The 23,079-nt window shown below is 33.6% G+C and overlaps 1 protein-coding gene across 8 annotated transcripts in view; it reads left to right on the top strand.

Annotated features, from left to right (window-relative positions):
* Positions 1-23,079, top strand: part of WDR72 (WD repeat domain 72) — a 122,397-nt gene that overhangs the window by 50,134 nt on the left and 49,184 nt on the right. For 4 of the 8 annotated variants that reach the window (XM_035335687.1, XM_035335688.1, XM_035335682.1 and 1 more), the window contains 4 exons: positions 5,937-6,757; positions 11,152-11,243; positions 13,469-13,551; positions 19,173-19,284. In XM_035335687.1, the coding sequence (XP_035191578.1) occupies positions 5,937-6,757; positions 11,152-11,243; positions 13,469-13,551; positions 19,173-19,284 (1,108 nt within the window). Of the gene's footprint in view, positions 1-5,936; positions 6,758-11,151; positions 11,244-13,468; positions 13,552-14,399; positions 14,956-19,172; positions 19,285-19,808; positions 20,125-20,145; positions 20,660-23,079 lie in introns of those variants that run through there. The other 4 variants (XM_035335684.1, XM_035335683.1, XM_035335685.1 and 1 more) reach the window with 4 other exon arrangements.

Genomic DNA, 23,079 nt, shown 5'->3' with positions numbered 1-23,079 from the left:
TCATCAAGCTGCTGTCCAGCAAGCACATTTCAAGGAGGCAATTTTTTTTTTTACTACTATCGACTACCATCTCCAGCAGCCCAGGGCTCAGAGGATTTAGAAATGAATTTAATGCTTTAATTTACACTGTGCCAGCCATTTTGTGCATTGTTTATGTATTTGTATTTTTGAGACAATTACAAATTTCCTATTTTGCAAAACTGTTAGATTGCACCTGCAAATATGTCCCTGAAACATAATTGTTTCTTACATATATTATGTAATGTTACTGTTTTCATTTAAAAGGTTCAAAAGAAGAATGTCTAGTCAGGTAAAACCACTTACTAAGGTATTCCATATTCATATTTAAAAAACAAACAAAACAACAACAAAAACTTGCTAGCCACCATTAAGGACAAAAGCATCGTGGAGAATAGAATAGAGCTGTCACTGGCAATACAAGTGGTTATTTAAGACAAGTGGGTGTGGTAGCCATCCTACAGTCAAAACAGTTCCTCCAGATCCATGAACCAAAAATTTAAAACATAGGGCAGGAGAAACAGACAGATGTTTACAAACAGCTGTGAGACATGCTTATCTTTCTGTGAGCCTAGAGGCAGACCAATGTTGGGATATGATTCCAAGAAAAGTTAGGAGTTCTGAATTTCTATTGATATCCCAGTAACTGGTATGATCAAGATGCAGAAAATTCTTCGCCTGCAAAAAAAATTTAGTTGGCAAATTCTACTGCCCCACCCTCCTTTCCTTTTTGGTAGCTGAGTTTTGTCACATGTTAGTTTATAAAATAATCCTACTTATTGTCAATGTTATTGATTGCCACAGAGGTAAAGAAGAGTAAATGGGAGTAAATGAAACATGTAAAAGCTATTTAAAATTTCTGTTGTCTTTGTAGTGTAACTAAAGGTCAGATTACAGGAAAAAAAAAGTGTTAATTTCATTGAAATACATCCAGTAAGTCTCAAACTTTTGTGCTATTTCAGAAATTATCATCTAAAGCAATTTAGACCGTAAGAGTGGTTTTAAAAACTAAATTTTTTTGCTTAATAATATTTGTGAAAGGGTGAAGTGCATGTACTTTTTTTCACAGATTGTCTTCATTGAATACACATAAGCAGACACATGAGCATACACATAAGGATGCTGATATTTAACTGATAAACTAGATTTCTTTTTCATAAGTATATATAATAATGGATTATTTACTCTTTAAAAGTGAAAGTCATGCTTACAAACATTTATTATGGACTTAAATGCTGTGTTTTATTGGGTCTTTGATTAAGTGGTCTATTAAGACTATATTTAATGATTGTCAAAACAGTGAAGTTTAAATCTGCTTAAAAAAAAAAAAAAAAAACTCAGGACACTAAGAGAAAATCCCCTCCCCAGCTACCACCACCCCCTTCTCCAGGCCTCAAAATCACCCATAGCACAGTTTGTTAAGAATTTTAGTCTGCTTTCTCAATAGTTCAGTGATGCTCACAGCCACACCCCCTCTCCTCCCCCCTCCCCCCCCTCCCAAAAAAAAAAAAAAATCTAAATTTATCCTAAGGATAAGTTGAGTTGTTCATTTCAGCATAAAATTTTCTAGAGCCTTTTTTTTTTTTTTGGGGGGGGGGGGGGGTGGTGGAGGTAGCAGGAGGTACTAGTGGAATCTGGAGAGAATTGATCTTTTTTAATGGACCAAAATATGCTCTCACAAGAGAAAGCTTAAAGGAGCAGAATTTTAACCCCCTGAATGTTGCATAATTTAAAAACAAACAAACAAAACCATCTCACTGATTGGAATTGGCAGAGTGGCTCACATTTATGCTTTATATACCATAATTAATATTGAAGGCACTTTTGTGGCTTGTTTATTATTAATCTTTGGGATAAAAATAAAAAATAAAAAAGTACAATGGATAAAGGAAAACAAAAGTCTGTAAGAATAATTTTTAATAGTTTTGGACATATTTTTGTGTCGAAGTTGATACTACCCACACTGTGAGAACGGAGCTATTTCTTTTCAGTAGTTTTAAAGTGTTCTCCAAGTATACTTTGAGTCTGGTTTTCCTTCTAGATTCTACCACATGATCTTGCCACTTTATTTCTTTTATGTAAAATAAATGTCAAGACCATTCTTGTCAAAACTATTTTTAGCACACAGCCAACAAGAGTGCATCTGGTAAAGAAAGCTGGAGTGCAAAAATAGTACGTATACATGAGGAGCTGAAAAAATACAGGAATCCCTGCCAGCTAATGGAAGTGTGTATTTTACATGGAATAGTGTTCCTAGATTAAGTTGTATCCCAGTGGAAAAATGCTTTTAGAGATGAGAAGGCAGCAAGATAAAATAACACTTGAATTGTACTTCCCATTAAAATTTTACGTAGTATGTATGTCTTAAATATGTTAAAGATAGCACTGATCTAATTTGTGGGCTGTGGTAAAAGTAGCCCCCACCTCCCACTACTCATAGACAAGGGAAAATGTTTTCTGGGCTGCCATGGTGCTTTTGTAAAGATTTGTAAAGAGAGAAAGAGGGAAGTAAAAGAGCAGTCTTCTAAGTTATGGGAAGGAATGGATTCCATGTTAGAAGATATCCTGCAAAGTTGGAGTCTTGTCCTGACTCAGATACCTTTAATAGCTCCCTAGATGGCCCGTAAAGAGGTCATAGTTGCCATGCGTGGCATATAGCTTGCCCTTTCAAAGCCTTCTTGAATCCTTTCTTTCCTGCATATAGAAAGCTGTCATTCAACTAGAGATGATGAGTCTCTGTATATAATTTTGGTCTGTAGTCAAGCTTCTTTAAAGCTCACAGGTGAAGGCCTCAAATGGAGCATTATCAGTGAATGCAGATTCCTCCAAGCAGCAAATGCTCTGAACTCCAATTGTTAGCAGGAATGTCATCAACATGGCTGTGTTTTTGAAAAGGAAGGTCTCACCTATTTACTAAACTTCAGCATTTAACAGGGTTTTTGTTTGGTGTGGAGAGGGGAACAAACACTATTTTACTTCAGAATTTGTTTAAATTAAGATGTGATGGTTTCAAAAGCTTTATGAGATAATTTATCAGTTTTGTTAAGGAACTAGCCAATATTTTAACTGGAATGGCTGATGGTGGTATTAATTTGGTGATAATGTATAAAGACACAGTAAAATAAAGTGCTTCCTACTTCTCAGTTTCCAACTAAAAAAAGGGTGTTAGGTATATCGTGGAAGTGAGAACATGTTTTTACTGGCAGTTTTTAGACTTTACAAAAACATGTTTTTCTATTACTAAAATTTACTTTCTTGACTGGCACAGATCTCCTTCAGAGTGGATTCTTGTTAAACTTATCGCTAGTGATGCACAAGAGAAGTGGTAGCACAGTCAGCTAATTCTTACAACTGAAGTGTGGTAGTGTGCCTTAGCATTTTAGATCCATACACCTGGATAATGAACAAAAGAACAAAGATCAGCTTTTAAAATCTGGATGAAGTTACTGAAGCTATGAAAAGCTTTTTCCCTGTAATAACTTTCAGAAGTTTTTAAAATAAATAATCTCCCTAATTGCTCAGCTAAATAATGAAAGTAAATGAATATTGGCATCTCTTTCCTGACCACCAATGTGGAATCAGAAGGTAGGCCATGCCAACAATAAAACTTAAAATTAACAATGGTAAATCAGAAAAAGAGGCCTCTGGTCATTTAACATGCAGAATTGAAGGAAGTCTTTGTATTATTAGATGTATCCTTTTTTTTTGACATTAAAATCTGAAATTCATTGGGAGAATGTTAAGGCTCGAATGGCTTGATATTTGGGTATACACAGTCCTATCAAATCTACTTATTTGGGTTTGAAAGATCCCACGATATATGACATTGCATCAAGCAAAAACAGTCAGAAAAAAAAATAAAATATCTTATTACAGAGACCTGTGTATTGGCAACAGGGAGACCTCAAAGTTGGATCATGTGGTTCAGAGACGGGTCATGCTTTATTATTGCAACTGCTATTAGCCCACTTTTTGGAGCTGAGTTATTAAATTCTTCATACATTCATTTAAAAATGATAATTCTGATACTTATCTGTATATAGTAAATCTTATTTTTGTAAAATACTTCTGGAATTTCAGTAAAGACAGTACAGAATGTAAATAATTTAATCTACTTTTCAATAACCATCATCAAATGCTATTCCCAGCTCTCCAGTTCATAGTTAGTTTTATGGGTTTCCTTCCATTTTCTGTCATCTTATGTTACAGTGAATAGCTTGTCCATATTTCTAAATAGTGTTTTATGTCTGAAGCTTTAGATGTCCACCTTCTTTCAATGGAATGAAATGCCTATGGCAGAGAGCTAAGATAACTTCGTAGATGCTTCTAGGATCAATGTCAATAAGCTTTCATATTGCCAATAAACATTTATTGTGACCTTGCACCCAGTAGCATCACCAGATGCTTCAACAGATTGACATTGTCAAAGTATTTTCTTTTGTTTGTATGGTGATTTTTCTAAAGGCTTCTAAATGCTAGTCAACCAAATATAAATGTATAGAACAGAGAAGAAAGTTCAAAGCATAAGAATGCTTTCTATTAATGTTAAAACTAGCCTATGAATTCCAGTGTTTGCATTCCATGGGATTCTCCCTATGTATCAGTAGATATTATAATTAAATATTAAAATAAACCCAGTGCTGAAAAACAACAATATATATACATTTTATATATATATATATATAAGAGGAAAGGAAAGGGAAAGAAAGATAGAAAGAAAAACTGAACAAGCCATTATAATCTCTTACTTATGCCTTCCTATAGACATCTGTAAATAAGATTTTGTAGATTTTGTATTTAGAGTCTATCTTCACCTGGTGGTAACATAGTTCTCTAAATAACAGAAGGGCAAATTATTTTGTTATCCAAAACTATGTAGTCAAATTACTTGTAAACACGGTTAAATTTGCACTTGTGTTATTTGTAACTAAAATATTACCAGTTCAGGAATAGTTAATCTTATAAAACTTGTTAGCAATGTAAAAGGAGTTAGGTAAAAGTACTCTTGCGAAAGATGAGTTAATCTACATTGCATTCAAATTCAATCCAGCTGTCATCTCATTTTACTAATATTTGTTGATAGTTTCTTTTAAGATTCAGTTCATATGCTCAACGGAAACAGTTCTTCATTTGCATTAGCAGAATATTTCTGACTATCACAAAACAAAGATCCAGAAAATCCTGTATCACCTGTGATATGGAATATGGTGCTGTTACGTCTCTTTGCAGAAGCATCACTGGGCTGAAAATTTGCTTCTCTATCTTTCTGCTTGTACATGCTTGCTTGTAAAGATGAAATAGCTAGAATGAACACAGTGCTGAGAGGCTTGTGCAGGACAATAAAAGCATACAAGCAGTAACTGCTTAAAGAGAAGGGCAAAAGCATCAAAAAGGAATTTATACTCATGTCTGTTGCTTCCCTGAAGGTGAAAGATGTTTCTTTAATAGATAGAGCAGGTTTCTGATATCAGATGTCACCATCTCATAATTTGACTTTAACATTTGATGATCCTTCCAGTAACTTCAGAAGAGTGCCCCTTGGTAGTGAGGCACAATGATTCCTATGAAAGAAAGTAATTGTTTTCCTGCAAACTCACCTGAAGTGTGTCTCAGACAAATAAAATAAAATATTAATAAATAAAATGTTTCTTCTCTACAATGAAAATTTATTAGAATATTCTTAGTTTAAAAGATGATAGGGAATTGGGTTTGCAGTAGTTAAGTACATGTCCTTTTGCATATATTAAACTATGTAGAAGAAAAATTTTTTTCCTAAGTGAGAAGTGAATAAATACGATTAAGTTAAACTTAATGGAGTTAATGGATTTAACCAATTCCATATACAACTCTGTGCTGATATCTATAAAATTACAAAATATTATGGGTTTGTCTTTGGACATTTAATATTTTTCTTTCAGAAAATGGATAACAGCCTCATTCGACAGCCCTTTACTGTTTTACCAGTTAAGACAAAATGGAGCAGTGCAAACTTTCATATTCTCTTATTTGATCTGGAAAAACTTGTGGAACTTCTGCTGTCATCTCAACTCTGTGGATTAAAGTCATCAAATTCATTCCATAACCTTGACACTACAGGAAGAGCCAAAAGTACTACTGAGAAAAGGGCACTGACATTAAAAAGAAATAAAACTGCTGGTTCCATATCAACGGTGGATGGGCAAGTAGATGCTGTTTGTGCAAATCAAGTCAGTGGGGATACTAATGCAGTTAGATCTTTGGAAGAAAGTAGCGGCATAAAAATACAGAAAAAAATGAAGAGTTCAAGAAAGATCAGAATGCAGTCATCAGGAAACATTGACGTGGACATCGCCACAGATACAGCTAAACTGCTTTTGTCATGTCTCTTACCCTGGGGTGTAGATAAAGAAATAGACAATCTTTGTGTAAGACACCTAGATATCTTACGGCTCCAGTGTCCAGTTTCTTTTGGACTTGTGTCAAATGAAAATCATGTATCACTGATGTTGCCAGGATGGAAGTGTACTGATTGTGGTATGCTAGAAGAATACACATTAAGTAACTTATTTTCAAAGAGAGTGTTTGATTTATCAAACAAATACCTTGCTGCAACTGAAGGACCAACTGAAAAGAAGGATGGACCAATGAATAATGCTTATGGAGCAAAGGGATCAGAAACAGTACTTTTCTTATTTAACAGAATAGCTTTGATCAACAGGATAATTAGCATGCCTTCAGCAGATACAAGTGAAATTGAAAGGTAAGAACCTGTTCTTTGAGTCTTTTTTTTTTTTTTTCAAAGTAGTTTGAAAGAAAAGGGAGGGGAGGGAGGAGGTAATGACGTGACCAATTTTTGTCCTTAAATGTGGATATATTCAGTGGAATTTGCATTCTTCCTGTAGAGCTTTTTTTCTTTTGAATGAAAAACAGCTGAAAGTTAAGTATCTTTATAGTTGATGAAAAAGCTGATGTAAGAAACTTTTCAACTGAACAAGAATTTGAATTATCCAACTTCACACCCTGTCTTTCCAGAGAGAACTCTTTTCCTCACTATTTAAACTGAGAATAATGAGGTCTCTCCAAGCACATTTGGAGACATGTATTAACACATTTGTGCTGTTTTAACTTCCATTCCCTATAAGCAATATACTTCCTTTACAGTGAAACCCCTGCCTCCACAGATAAATAAAACATGAGAGGCAAGAACAATACTAGTTGTTATCTAAAGTAACACACACAGAGTAATAATGGCAGCTAGAGGGAATGAATACTGTTATTTGGGATGGTTCTTACAACATTTATGTTACTTAAAACAAATTTATTAATGCTAAATGCTTTTTCTGCATTGAGAGAAATAGTACGCTCAGTATTATTTGACCCAGTCAAATAGAGCCCACTAGTCAGCCAGTGCATATTGTTCAGACTATTGTCGCTCAGCATACCAATGTTGGTCCATATTTAGTATTTTAGGGACAATGAAATTCAGTGTTGTTGACACTATGAGCTAGAGGTAAGGAGGGGAACAAAAAAATATTGATCCTGGTGCAGCAAAGAACTGTGCATCTTCCACAAGGCTCTGGGCATTCAACAAAAGTAGGTATACAACATCCTGCAGGACAAACATGAGTTTCTCAGTTACTTTTCCTGCTTATCATATTGCCTGCTGGTACATATTCAACACAAGCTCTTATATTAAAGGGTGCTTCCAAGATCCCAGCTTGAACATGAAATCTTTTTTATGCAAGAAAAAGTTATTGCATTGTGTCTTACAGCACTCTGTTGGTAGAGACAATGTATTCAGTTAGGAACATACCAAAATCATACATTTTTCCTGACAAATTCTGGCTTTGGAACATCTCTTCCATAAAATTATTGAAGTTGCATAGAAAAAATATATGGTTTATTTTGTGAAAACATTATTATACAATTTTAGACTTTCTTTAGGAAAGGTAGAGCCATAAAAACAAGTGTCAACTGTAGAAGTGATTTTTTTAATTGTACATAATACAAAAAAAAATGCCATAAATTTCAGTTACAAAAAATGTTACAGTTTATATTCAATGACTGAAATGCTTTATTTAGGATTTTGACATGGTTTGGTTTGGATTGAGTCTTTTTTAAAGAGCTGAATAGTATTCTTATTTATACCTGTCTTGTGCCTAAGTTTCAGTTTGGTGCCATTTGTGATGCTCTCATATGGGCTGTTACCTCCTAATGGAGTCATCTGAATAACAGCTCTTGAGTTGTATCCATTTAATTTAATTCTTTAGCTTTTTTTTTTTCCTTTTTTCGGAGGGGGGGGGGGGGGGGGGGGTGGGGATTGTTGGTTGCTATTAAGCTTCCCTTGAGTTTCTAAGCAACAATACCATGTACTATGAGTCCAGATAGAGATAACACAAATCTTTTTTATCCTGACTTTACTTGCACACTCTTGTGGGTTTTTAAGACTATTCTTTCCTAATAAGGAAAGTATTCTTACTTTCTCTTACACATTCAGAGAAAACAAAACAAAAACAAAAACTGAGAAGTAGACACAATTTTTCTCTGGTGTTGAATGATAGTGTTCTTTAATAGGGAATTTGATCAGAACTAGACTGTATCTGCTGAATTAACGTAGACCTTAGAGATTCTAGAGTCACCTGGGCCTTTTTCTCTATGCTACTGGCAATTTTTTTTTGTTGTTTTTTTAAATGGCTTTCTTTTCAGACCTTATTTCCCCCCCTACATTCCAAGAACTGTTTTGGAATGTTAGACATGTAATAATTCACTTTTTTTTTTCCCCCTAATAAACAAAGATAACAGATGAAGTATGTAAAGAGTATTGTACATTTTCCTACCAGCTGTAATGTGGAAATGATGCCCCACTACAGTAAAGAACCATCCCTTTAACGGAGAATGAAAGTTGTGTGAGTAAAGACAACAAGATTATGTTTTTCTGTCTCACACACACAAGGTTATTTAAAGAAAAAATCATCTGTCTTTGTAGAAGAAGCACATTAGAGTCAAGGAAATGAATTTCATTCTTCAAATATTATTTTTTTTTTTTTAATGATTCCAAACCTGGTAGGCTTAGGAAAAAAGACACTATCTACTTTCATATGATAATGTTATCTTTGTGTCTGGGAATTAAAGGCATAGTTTTGCTATCTGAATTTGCTATCTAAATGTATCTATAAATTCTGTATAACCTCAAAACCAGTAATGTGTATGCAAAGGTATCTCTCCCTTTCCACCTAGGGTAAAAAGCCCTTTATTTTTTTTTTTTTTTTTTTTAATGCCTACTATTATGCCTAGTGTGAACATGACCATTTATTTACCATGATTTTGTGATTTAGCAAATAATTTAGGTTTGGGAAAATTATCATGACCTATGTTAATTCTTTTTTTTTTTCCATCTTCCTATATGATATGTCCTTATTAATTATATATTATTCACTTTGTTTTCAGGGTTGGAAGGAGTTTTGTTTTGGTGAACTGTTAAAATAGTGCACTTTTGCCTAATTAAAATGAAATGGAAATTCCTGCCTAATTTCACGATAGAGAATAGATTTGCTTGTTTATTTCTGTCAATGTAGCTTGGTGTCTAGCTACTGGATTGATAATTTGGGGATTACAACTTTCTTCTTTTTATGCTGGACCACTTTGCTTATAGCAATAACATATTCTTTGGACTATGGGGAGAATTTTTTTCATTGTTAGTCAGCTATGGCCCTCATCTGGGGAAGGAAATAATAAATTTTAAATCCCTGTTCTTTGGCATATCTGATACTTTTGCTATTACAGGAGAGTGAAAGGATTTTTTGTTGTTGTTAAATAAAATACATTTTTAATATGGAGAATCAGAACTGGAAAATGAATTCAGTCAGTACATACACTTTTGGGTATTCTTGGATGAGTCTGCTATTCTCATTTTGAGCAGATACGTGTCCCTATCAGCATATATACATTTCTGTGTAAACCATGCCTTTGGCAGCTCATCACTCCCCAATGAAAAAATTCTTTGGACATACTACCAAATTAGTAATAATCTGTTTTTAAAAACAAACAAAACAAAAGAAGTAGCTTTTTACAGTGATTTAACAATACACACACACACACACACAAAAGAAAGAAAAAAAAAGAAAAAAGAAAAAAAAAAAAGCTGTTCATAATTCAAAAAAAGAATAAAGTATGAAAAAAAATGACTTTGGAAAAACTTGGGACTGAGTTTATTAGCTGTTATTCATAAGAATATTTTTGAATCTGCATTTTTTTTGCAACTTGACCAACTCTGTGAAAATAGAGGAAATTGTAGTAAAATGACAAGTTATAAAAGTGGAAGAGAGACAGGAAAAAGCTAAGAGATCTTCAAATAATTTTTGTCCTGCTGCATTTTGAGTTTTGTGTTTTTACCTTAAAGTGGTCAAGCTGACAATTTTGAGAATTGCTTAGTATTGTAAAGCTTTAAAAATATGACTTATTGTTGGTTGTAATGAATTTGAAAGGTGAAATATTTTTAAATGACACACTATAGCAGGGTCACTATAGCAAAGCATTTGAAAGAAATAGTTTAAAATTACGTAAGGGTTTAGGGAGGTTTTCCACTTCCTCTCCTTTCCACCCATATTCTTCGTCTTCAAGGGTTAGGTTTCTGAATTAGGAATCAGAGACAAGTACTTAAAGGTTCTCCTAGATACTAATAGGTATACAAACATGTCCCCTAAATTGTAGCTCTTTATCAAAATCCCAAGTATTACAACTATATTCTAAGTGAATGCTTAGAACTGTGAAAAGGTGAAAACCTGTAAAATTTAAAGCTGTCACTCTTGGACTTTTATCCTATGTAATAGAAAACAGCTCAGGTACTTGGTGAAAATGGTATCTTGATGAAATTCTTTTCACAGGACTTTGCTTGTATAAAATAATGTAAAAGTTAACTGTAAGAAGTTTTGGCTAAACATGAAATTTCTGCATATGGATGATACTCAGACTTGTGTATATCTGACTGTTCCAATAGCAAGTTGAGAGCAAAAGTGTGCAAGTCATTTTTGAGGATAAACTAATTTGTGGTTACTGATAGTAATATCTATAGTGATTGTGAATATCTATCTTAAAATAGATATAAGGTTTTCATAAATATGTTCAGGTTTATTTAACACTTTCATATTATTTTAGTCCACATCAATCAGAATCTGTACATGACAAATGGCGAAATATGGAAGCAGCCATGTCGTCGTTTTCCAGTTTTTATGGAGAGTTATCAAGCAGTAAGTGTTGAAGAATGGCAATATTAGCTTTTTTGGTGTTATGTTTTGCATGCATTAATTGCTAAAATATATCATTTAATTTCAATAATGAAAAAAACTGTTTATATTCTTTAATTTTGAGGAGGTTTGGATTAACTGGTTTAATATGTTATTTTATGTGAATATCACATTTACATACAAAAGCACATTACATAATACAAAGATATATGTTGTGTGATGGCAAAACATTTGGCTGAGTTTCTAAAGATATTTTCTAGCAATCTGAAAAATAGAAATGTAATAATACAAACACTGTTGTCTTCCCCCTCCCCCATCTCCCTCAACACCTTTACATGTCCACCCTACAATATATACAACCCTTGAAGCAAACTGTTGCCTTAGGAATACAAGAGTCGTGTTGACTGTTCACTAATGCCCTTAGACTTTTGGCTTAGTGCAGAATAAAGCAATCTCTTCATGTTAATGTCCCATAGGCAATCGTTCACCAGTCTTGGCTTGCAAGCGACTGTAAACTTTTTTTTATAGCATGCAATGAACCAAAGAATAGAAGAAAGAATATGGATATTTAACGTTATGCATTACCTTAACAAATATAGTGTTCCTGTTATCAGCTAAGTCCTGTCTAGATGGATAATGTGAACATTTTCAAGTTAAAACTTTTTCAACCTGGTATGTAAATAAACCTTAAAATCCCCATCTAAAATCAGCTTGTGTATCACACAGACATTTTAGGAATGACCACTTTAGCATCAAGGACACACTGGGCAATGTTAAATCTCAATTCTGCTGATCTTTTGGGAATTTCTGACTATATTTGCACTTGTAAAAAGAGATGGGAATAAAGCTAAATTAGGACAGGAGCCTTTTGCATATATGTGGACGTTAAACTGTACTATATTTGCATGAGAACAGACAATGAGGTAGGATAAGGTACCATATTTGTTGTTCTTTTTGATTATGGGAGATACTTGCTCAAAAGACTATTTATGTTTAGAATGGAGTAGCTTCAGGTTAGCTCTTATCTAGGTTAGTAAGAACAATAAAAGCTGCCAATTCAAATAAATATTGCTTTGTTTGGGGGGGGAAGGGAGAGAGCATTGTGTTTGAAATAATCTTTACAGTGACAGAGACTTGGATTGATTGACACAGAACATGAAAGAAAAATAACATCTTCCCTTTTATTGCAATGAAGTCAGGCCATACTTAAACTTGTATTCAGTTGAAATAATTGAAATGAAGCAAAATCTGTTTCAAAGGTAGAATGTTAATTGAGTAAAAAATTCATAATCTGGTTCCAATGCCAAATCATTAACCCGAGGATATAGCATTTGAAAATTTGGCACTAATTACCTGTACTTATAAAATGTTTTTACCATATCTGCTGGTCAACAAAACAAATAAACTAAAAAATCAAGCAACATTCAACTTGGCAATTTTGCAAGTTTTGCCGTGTCAGAAAAAGGAAAAAAAGAAAAATTCATCCTGATGAACAAATCTCAAGAAATTCAAATTAAAATGTGAGAATGAAAGAAGTTTACTTTTTTTTTCAGTTTTGCCTTATTTTGTCAATGCATTTTATATTTTTGTATTAGCCTTTACATTTTGTGTAAGATGGTACGTTATGTCAGCTACCAGGGATAAAGAATGTAATTCTTGCTCTTATCCCATCTAATCCCATATAATATCCCATAAAATAATATCACACGCTCTCATTTTATTTTCCTTTCTTTTTCACTTTTCTTTTTGATCATACCTGAATGTATATACATATGTTTACATATTTAATTAGATAATGACAAACATAATTATTTCATAAAACCATTTACTGAATAACATACTGATCCCCTTCAGACTATACTAGTGAATACAATTGACTTTACATATGCATATAACCATGCAATTCTTTCAAGCTCCAGTTTTCATGGCAGGACTCCATCATCTCAGTGGATGACTGTATTGTGCAATCAGGCTACTTTCAATACTTTTTTTTTGGTCTTTGCAAATAAGCAGACAACTGTAAACAAAAAGGACTAATCTGATTTTGGATAACAATAAATAGTTCAGATGGCAATGTGATGTAGATGCCTTGTACTTATGGCATTAGATTGAAACGTTCTGAGAAATTACTCTTTTTCAGATGTTGTTGAAGTTAAAAATGTTTAACATCTTTGTATTTCGGTATTTGTGTGTACTGTCAGTTCATAAGTTATATATGTGTTTTTCAGAAACAAGTAAACACCATTCCCCTGACTTTAGGAGAGTTTCACTGCTGAAACTCATTTGTTGTTGGAGCGACCAATCTATAAAGGTAGGTAATAGGCTGTGTTAATAGCAACAGTCTAATCTTTAAGTGACACTGACTGTAGTTTTGTACTTGGAATCTGTAATGTGATAAAGTAGTTACTAATTTACGTAAAATATTATATATAAATCATGCCATTCATATCTTTAAAATAAGATTACATTGGTATGGGGTATTCTATTTATAAAGCCTTAATGTGCATGCTCAAATATGGGAAGGAAATTGTCCTAAAGTCTGAATGAATAATCACCAAGTATGCTTAGTGATGTTTTCTAGAGTTCACAGCATGTTTTTATAATTTCCATTGAATTTAGTGACTGGTAAGTTTATGCAATGATAATGGTCTTATCTACCAACGGAGATTAGTGTGTGGAAAGATAAGGTGTGGAATAACCTACCTCATACCTTTCATCTGAAAAGATCTTAAGACAATGAAATTGTGAAGTACTGCAAATACCATCCTATCAATCCTACACAAATTTTAATGTTATTAAGACTCAGGTTTGCAATGATCTTTAACCAGTTTTGTAGTGCTTTTTTTTTTTCCTATTTGCAGCCAAACTGCCGTAAATGCCAGAACATTCAAAGCCAATTGTGAATTTGGCTGTAGGGGTGGGTATGCATCTACCCAAGATTTATATAAAATGATAGTTTTGTTGACAGTAGGATGGCTATATTACTGATTTCTTTATATAAACACAGATTCATGGCCAAACTGTAAATCCTGAATAGCCTGATTAAACAGTCATGTATGTTCTCTCCCAGCATTGCTAGTTATTCTACTTTAAAAAGTGTTGGTTTTTTTTGTTGTTGTTGTGTTGTGTTTTTTTTTTTTTTTAATATCTTTTATGGAGGATACTGACTCTCAGACATGACCCAAAGGATTTGCCATTTATTGATTCCTCATCTCCTTACAGTACTACAACAGATTCTGTGCAAACAAGGAAACTGAAAGAACTTGCTGCAAATGATTGATCATGACTTTACTAACTGACTTATTGAAGTTTAAGGGCCAAGGGAGGTCTTTTTGTTTTAAACTTTAAAAATGCACATATTTTAAAAATATTTTTACAGGATTTATTTCACAGGTTGATTTTAAAAGAAAGGTAATCTTCACTCATTTTCCTGTTCTTTTGGGTGAAATACTACTGCTTTTTGCCACACTCCCACCTCACCCAGAAATTACTGAAGTGTTTTGGCCTTTTCAGAGATACACATATATAGAAATAATTGCTTGCCCAGAAACATTTAATATGATGAAAAAATAATTGTGATTACTCTATACTTAAACTGTTCCTCTATAATAGATGTTTAGTTGTATTTTAATTTTATTTACTGTACTCTTATATTATTGCAGCTTTATGAAACCTTTGTGGCAGAAAGGGTACACAATTAAAAAAAAAAAATAAACTGTAATGCAACTGAAGTGTTTTGATGTTGATTCCAGGAGATATAAGCATCCTTTTTTCCACTAGGAAGATTTCTTTTTTCCACTAGGAAGATTCCTTTGCTTTTCCTAGCTCTTTATTATTCCAATAATAGCGATTGAAACGTGTTCTTCCTATTCCTTTACTCAGTCATTTCAAGAAGAAGAATACAATAAGAAATAATTTGCTTCAGTCTCTTCTGCTCTAAGATATTTTCCTATCTCATTGAATGAAGCTGCTTCTTGTTAGGTTGACTTCCCTGAAGACTGAAGTCCTTTATCTCTTCATAAAAATGTTTATAGACCAAGTAAGCTTCTTCCTACAATATGCCTTATTCCACGAGCTGAATAACATTTTGTAAGACATAGTAAACAACCATGTTTCCATAGCCTTTTTTCTATTTTCAGTGCTAATCTCAGCAAATAAATCAGTATCAAAACAGTGAGTTTTGCATGAATCTTTTATAGGTCAGTAGTTCCACTAAAAAAAATGCTGTCTCTAATCTTTGTATATATGGTCAAGGATTTTATTACATGGCAACATGCAAGCAGTCTGTCAGACTTGTTTGGCACCAATCAGTCTATGGGGATTCAGCAGTTTGTCACTGTTTTATGTATGACAGTAAGAGGAATCTGTGGTGTGACATCCATATGGAAATCTCTTAGCTTTGTCCCATTAACTACTAATGCCTTCACAATCAGTAGGGAGTCATGCATCTGTTTCTTTTAGTTCTGAGCTACTTGGACATGAGTCAGTTCTAATCTTGAAACCATCCTGTTATATAGTCCCAAGTAATAAGACCTTGTTAGAATTGTATTAATTCAGGACCACCATCAGAAAAACAGTTTATATAGCTTCAGTGTATAACATTTAGGTCCTGATTTGGAAGTCCTCCTCCATCATCCTGATCTTACTGTATTCCTTTTCTCTACAAGAAAACCTGTATCATCTATAATTAGCTAGCTACTTTGCTTAGTCTTCCCTTAGGAAAACTGCTGATGACATAGTTAGACCTCTGACATAACCATTTGCATGAGGACTGTGGTTGCTTTAGCCTCCTCTTTCACCAGTGGGAAAAGATAGAAACTGTGGAGGGACTGTTCATATTTTTGGAGGAATGAATCATCTATGTACGTCCTCATCTCTTTCTGTGGATTTCTGCAGTACACCTATAGTACTGTCACATCAGTTACTTCCTTTCTGTTAATACCTATAATAAGATGGGATAAATCTGAGGCATATTACAGAGAATTTTACTTTCAAGCCATAGACCACTTCCTGTTAAGGCCATTGCTGACAGTAGTACAGATAAGCAAGTACCTTTTTTACTTATGCTGCTCAAGTTTACAGTAATTTCCCTAAAAAGCTATGGATGCATTTGTTTTTACTGTGTTTGACTCTTTACCTGAAAACAACTTACTTTATTAGTGTCTAAACAATTCCCCTGATAGTGGATCTCCTCCATAGCCATGCCACTGTCATTTAGAAGGAAGGATAATTTAATTTATGTTCTCCCTGCTCCATATGACTATATGTTCTTGTAGTAGGGGTTGGCTATCAATTTCTTCATATTAGCATCCAGTTTGCTTTCCTCTACCAGTCTGCTGCAGTTTTGTAGTTTTGATCTGTAGTTTTTTTGCACCCTGATGTGCCTGTATTATACAGGCACCTGGGAGTCGGATTCTGGAAGGCTTAACCCTGTAAAGGTTAACGCCTGAGCAATAACCAGGCGTGATGTCCAGTGTCTTCTCTCAGCAGACCTAGTTGTTATTAGAATAGTTATGCTTGGAAATAACTGATTAGGAGAAGAAAGGAAAGTCAATATAACAGTATTTATGTAACAATACTGCTCGCTTCAGCTCTTGTTCACTTATGTTTGAATTATTCGCAGATATTGGTGCTGCAGGTCCTGATGGTCAAGCAATTACCTTTCACCATTGAATATCTCCATTTGTAGTTGGACATAGAGTATTTATACCTTGTCAGGTATACCCTTAGAAGAAGCACAATTTCTATCATATTTCACAATCTCAGCTCAAAAGTAGATGATGGTTTCAGAAATTTTTACAATTATGAGAAAAAGGAAAAAAAAAATTAGCCAACAAGATAGCAGTTTTACATGTAATTTGGAAGAATCCTAAAGACAGACTGGAAAGTGTCAAAGAAAATGAAAAGTACTCATGTAAATGCATTTTGTGTTAAAAATGGGCGAAGTTTCTGGAGATTTTTGAGCTTGGAGATAATGTTAGATGAGGTATATAAATTGATGTGGAAAACACAGTGGGAGGACAAAACCAAATGTGAAACCACACTGAGCCCTGTGGAAATGGGGATTCAACAGTGATAGACGAGTAGCATGCAGAGACATACAGGTGCCTGCACAATTTTATGTTGTGCCATTTGCAACAGTTTGTTGTTGTTTTAATTCCATTGTAAGATGTTAGAGGAAATCACATTTTATAAATGCTGTCTGGCTGACATACACAGCAATGAATATCATATCCAGATTACTGACAGGTTCGTAGTATATCAGAAAAATAGACGTACAATTCTCTTGTGTAACCCTGTTAGTTTGTTGTTGTTTTTTTTTTTTTTTTTTTTTTTTTGGTCTGAAGTTTTCCTAGGACAATGAAAATGTCTCTGGGCTTCCTTCTCTTTCTTAATTATTGTAGATTCATTGTAAGAGTCCTCTATAAAGTCAGGATCTGTAATTCCCAAAGCTCAGGGTACTGTGGATGTGAGGAATCAGAAAATGCCTTTGGTTTCCACTGTGAAATGAAGTGCTATTATAACAAGATGGTTTGCACTGTGTCACAATACACAGAGTGGTGTTCATTCGCTGTGAACTTTCACACTATGAACCTGACTGGGGTATGCTTGTCTGTAATAAGGAATTTTGTCATCAAGGACACCTACAGCCTTTGTTCTGCTTAATGATTTGAATTTACAAGAGCAGTTAGAAATGTGATTGAGGATAGCCCACGAATTCACTGTACTTGATTAGTGAGATGAAATCTCTCTCCTCCAGGCAGTTTGAGGAAACCTTTGTATTGACTTAAATTTCTATTTAATTTAAATTATTAACATACTGTTTTTCATATTATATAAAGAGCATTTATAATTGAAACATATTAAACTTATTTTTTTTATCTGCAACTTACATTTATATTTATGTTAAGGTGGGGTACACTGTCCTGGAAACTTTAGATTTTCTCTGTCCTTCAGGAAGAGTAGTTCAATAACTACCTACTGGGGATGGGGGATGGGGGGGGCGAATGTATCCGTTTTCTGATGGACATACCAAATAAAAAGTTACACGTGCTACCATTCTGCATCATACTGAAATGAAAGGTAGACTGAGTAGGAACTACAAAAGCTCAGGTCCATTGTGGAAGGTCTCCATATGCTTTATACAAGTCTTAGATTTTAAAATTTCCCAAGTTCTCCTTGGGCTTCTCCACTAAAGCAGAATAAAAATAATAACCCTGTCACACAGTCTCTAAACAGCACTGTCTTAACACACATGTGGTGTTAATGTAACAGGTATTGCAAGTGCCATTTATAGGCTGTTCATATTTGCAGCAGTTGTTCCTTTAGGATAATCGGAGTCTGTGGAACCTTTTGCTTCTTGTGTTTAAAAAAAAAAAAAAAAATAAAAAAAAAAAAAATGAAGTATTAACATGGTTGAGCTGGAGAAATAGAAGATTCCCACTAATAATGAAACATTTGTGAAGCTTTTTGGAGACAGACTGGATAACCAAATTTCTAAAAATGTCAAAACACGAAGTCATTATTCAGTCCATGAATCATTGCACACAAAGAAGCAAGTAAAGATATTTTTTATTGGATGATATCACCACCTGTCCTTTTTAACATATATTGTCATGACCCCTTGATATCAAATAGGTCATAGGCAAATAATTCTAGTTTGGAGATTAAGGAAAATTAATGTTTAATTTGTGAACAACAGTCACAATTCACAATTTGCAGCACTTAATTGCTATCCAGTTAACATTTGTTCCTTTGTGCATGTAGAGCCACATGATTATCACTGCCTGAAAGATATTGGTAAATGTTGATTTTCTAATGGTATCTACTCAACCATCTTAAAATCTTGTGGTATTTGCTTAAAAGGGACAAGTGCTTAGATAAATAACTGAAGTACCAATATAATCCAATTATAATTTGCATTTTTGACAGATTATTGAGGCACTGCAAGCGGTGCTGTTGGCAGAAGTTCAAAGGACTATGAAAACCTTGAGAAAGACAGCAGTCTACAGAGAACCATTGGCCATAGTAGAGAATGGAAATGGTAAGTTGCAGACACTGCCAAAGTCTGAGGAGGCAAAGCAGATGGGTTTGCAATACATTAAAAACTTTGCCATGTAAGTGCAAAATTTATTGGTATATTCTTTTAGCAGAGAACTTTCTCTAGTACTCAGAAGTTAGCAGTATGAGTCCATAATACATTATTACCATGTAAGACAAGCCAAGTGGCCTATTTTTGACCCTATCAGCTTACTGCTTTTTCAGATGTATGTCAGGGAGTTAAAGGACTTCTACACTCTCTCATCATCTCACAACATTAAAGAACAGATAGCTTCTTTGCTTGTATGATTTCCCTTACAAATATAATTGTTCTGGTATTGTAAATACATCTGAAAATAAACGAAGCATGTGCTTCAAATAGGATCAGTAAATCATAATTGGAAAAAAAAAAAAAAAGTTTTGCATATTTATTTTTTCTATGACATCAGTCTTATCCAGCACTAAAAATTAATTGCTTAAATTTTATACCTTCCTAATGTAATATGGAATATTTTATTTTTCTTTTAGAAATAACCTCTCTGCAAGGAGATATCAAATACATTTTACAATTAGATCATTTAATTTTACAAGAAGCCTGCCCTTTGCAACTTTGCAATGGTGCTAATGTTTATGGTAAAAAGGATTGAACTTGAATTTATATTATGAAGTTATACTTTTTTTTTTTTTTTTTACCACATTAGCTGAGTCATAAAATCAAGTGACCTGAATTTTATATATGATCTTATTAGTGAGCCTTCTCTTGGGAAACTAATTTATAATCTCATTGAGTATGTGTCTGTCATATAAAATTGTTGCATATTGCTTCTTTCAGAATGCTAAAAATGATTAGTCATACCTGTTTCAGGCCACAGAACAATACAGACTCTAAAATTTTGGCTGTTGGAATATAACAAACTACAAACACTTTGAATTATTGTCATATATGAATTTATAATTTGTTTACACTGGAGACTGCATTGAATCATTCTAGTTCTATGCAGTTTGGGATAAGTTGCTTTGTAACTACAAAACACCCTCAGCAACAAAGTTCATACCTGGACTTGATTTCAAAGTTCCTGAATTTTCAGGCTGTATTCCAATGCAGTATTTTGACATGGATTACAACATAAATTGGATTAACTAGAATTTACAAATGCAATTGCAGACATCTGCAAACTCCAGATGTGTTTAAGTGTTTGGTTAGATTCAAATCCTTCTATACTAGATGAAAAAAAAGTCTGCTATGTAAAGAGTGCTGGAATGATTACAAGAGTCTTGTAGTCAACTGCTATTTAATTCTACTTAGGTACTGAGGCGCACAAAAGTTATGAACTGGGGGCAGTTACTCTAGATTTCCAGTCTCTGAAAGGAGAATGTGGTTGTTTATCTTTTTTTTTTTCCTTACCCTATTATTTGCAAGTTACTCAAGAAAAAAATAGAAAATTCCTCTCTTACAGTGAGCACAACACTCATGCGTACCTGTAGTGGCTGGGAAATAGCTTTTTTTTTCATACTTGATCCTATAAAGCAGTGTGGATTTTTATTATTTTTTAAAAAACATTATTGTTCAGCAACGTATTCTGGATCAGACTGAAACAGATAGGAAGACTAGAAAAGAGTTGTTACACTATGAGTATTTAATATACTAGTTTTCTTTTTTTCTCACTTCCATTAATGTTTTAACTTATTGCATTATTCATCATATTATGTAAGTAGCACAAGTATTGTTATTTTGGCTTTTATTGTTTTCTAATAGGAACTATTAAAAGGAAATATAAATGCAACTAGAAGTAGTTTCTTTGTTAATTTCGGTGATGTGATCATTTTGGGCCTCTTCCAAATGTACTGATAAACATTTTGATATCAATGGTAAGATTGCTATCTGTGAGCTTTGGTTAAGTTCTTCAGAGAAACTGAGGTTTTCCTTTTTTTTTTTTCTATTTTTTTTTTTTTTTGGGGGGGGGGGTTGGTTGGTTCTTGCTTTGTTTTTTGACATTCATCATAATTCTGAAAAAGGACATTGCACTAATCTCTTACTGCCTTTTTCCTAAACATTAGTAACCTTACATTAACAGTACCATTTAACAGATTTCAGTGTGGTATTGTTTACCATGCCAGCTAAGTCAGAAGAGGTGGATTTAAGAATTTGATCTACCCTTATTTGTGTAAACTAAGAGGAAATAAATTTGCTGGCATTCTTTATTCATCTTTCATTTTTAATGTTTGATCTTATGACGTACATACCTGGTACATATCCAGCCACATGCAGAACTAATTAAATCAGAGGAAAAATGGTGGTAATCTCATTCAATAGTCCGGTGACTGGATACAAAGAAATTGGATAGTCCCTCCTGTAGTTCATTTGAACCCACAGCTTTCTCAACAGTAATTCATTGCTTATCTTCAAGGCTTTTTGCAGTGAGTTTTTCAAATTCATTTACAGAAGATGTTTCACTTTTAATGCAAATCTCAAAATATCTCTAAATGCTAGAATATTTGTAAGATTTAGAAACCAGCTTCCCTCACCTCCAGATAAGTGTTGTGTGTAGAACTGTAATCTCCTTTTAGCCGGTGCACTGAAGCAGTGTCATATGTGCCATCTTTGAATGTCTATGTCTTCTAATGCAGAAGGAGCCAAAACTATATTACCTGAGACAGCAGTCGAGCACGCAAGTTTTTCTGGCATTTTGTGTCTAATCTTATTTTTTATTTTTAAATGTGAATAACTCAATTCAGTTGCATTTTAGGAAAATTGAGAGGATAATGTGTTTTTGATATTTATGCTCAGATATTAGAGGAATTGTTGTACATATTTCAGGAATGCCAGAAGCTGGAAAAGTGAACAGCAAACACAACATACCAGCTTTATTTGTAAATACAGTATATTATTTTAACTGCATCTTAGATTAGTGAAAAATCACACTGCTAAGTTTAGCTTGCAATAAATTCTGGTTAATGCATAAAAAAATCCTAATTTAAGTAAAAAATAATGATCTAAGATTTAAAATATATTTGAAAGCTATTAACTATAACCTCATCTTTTGCATGTGGTTTTGGAGCACTTTGAATTATTCTATTAAATTGGTTCTTGCAGCAAAAACAAGCTTCTTCTGATAAATACCAGTACGAAATTAACAATCAAATATGAGTTTCAGAGTTCAGTGTGTCAAGAATTGTCAGAGTCGTATCTGCAACATAATTTTTTGTTAAAATAAGGACTCCTATTTGGTCAGTAATGATAAATCAATGAAAGACAAGATATAACAGCTTCTGTTCACTACAAAATGTAGTGACTTGCAGCGGAAGCTTTCAAACACTTCTGTTGTCTCAATTTCAGAAACCAGTCTGGTTGCATACTTTTATGTGAACTTTATGCATATTTCTTAGGAAATCATTTTGTGACGGTGCCTTTTTGTATAGCAAATTAATCTTCTAGCTTGCCTGTGAAGTCTTGATGTTTTGTCAGAAAACTGCAGATAAGCACAAAGGATGTGCTTCTGTCTAATACTTTCTTTCATCTTGTCTTCTTCTTCCTGTAGCCTACTGCCTTTTCATATTAGACCAAGTATAAGATTTGGCTATATTTAAACAGACAAATTTGTACCATTGATATCACCGTGATTAGATTTAAATGAAAACTTGACCTTTGTCACCTGATTGATGTAGAAGTAACTTTTAGTGGTGTCAGAGACATTTGATAGTGGAACCACACACATTAATATAACTTGCATTGTTTCTGTTCTGATGAAACACTCCACACCCTGGGTTCTTGAACATCTGATGAATTCACTGTACGTTT

The sequence above is a fragment of the Oxyura jamaicensis genome, chromosome 10 (assembly GCF_011077185.1).
Source record: "Oxyura jamaicensis isolate SHBP4307 breed ruddy duck chromosome 10, BPBGC_Ojam_1.0, whole genome shotgun sequence".
NCBI lineage: Eukaryota > Metazoa > Chordata > Aves > Anseriformes > Anatidae > Oxyura > Oxyura jamaicensis.
The sequence above is the reverse complement of the archived record's forward strand: the minus strand, read 5'-3'. Positions and strand labels throughout refer to the sequence as shown.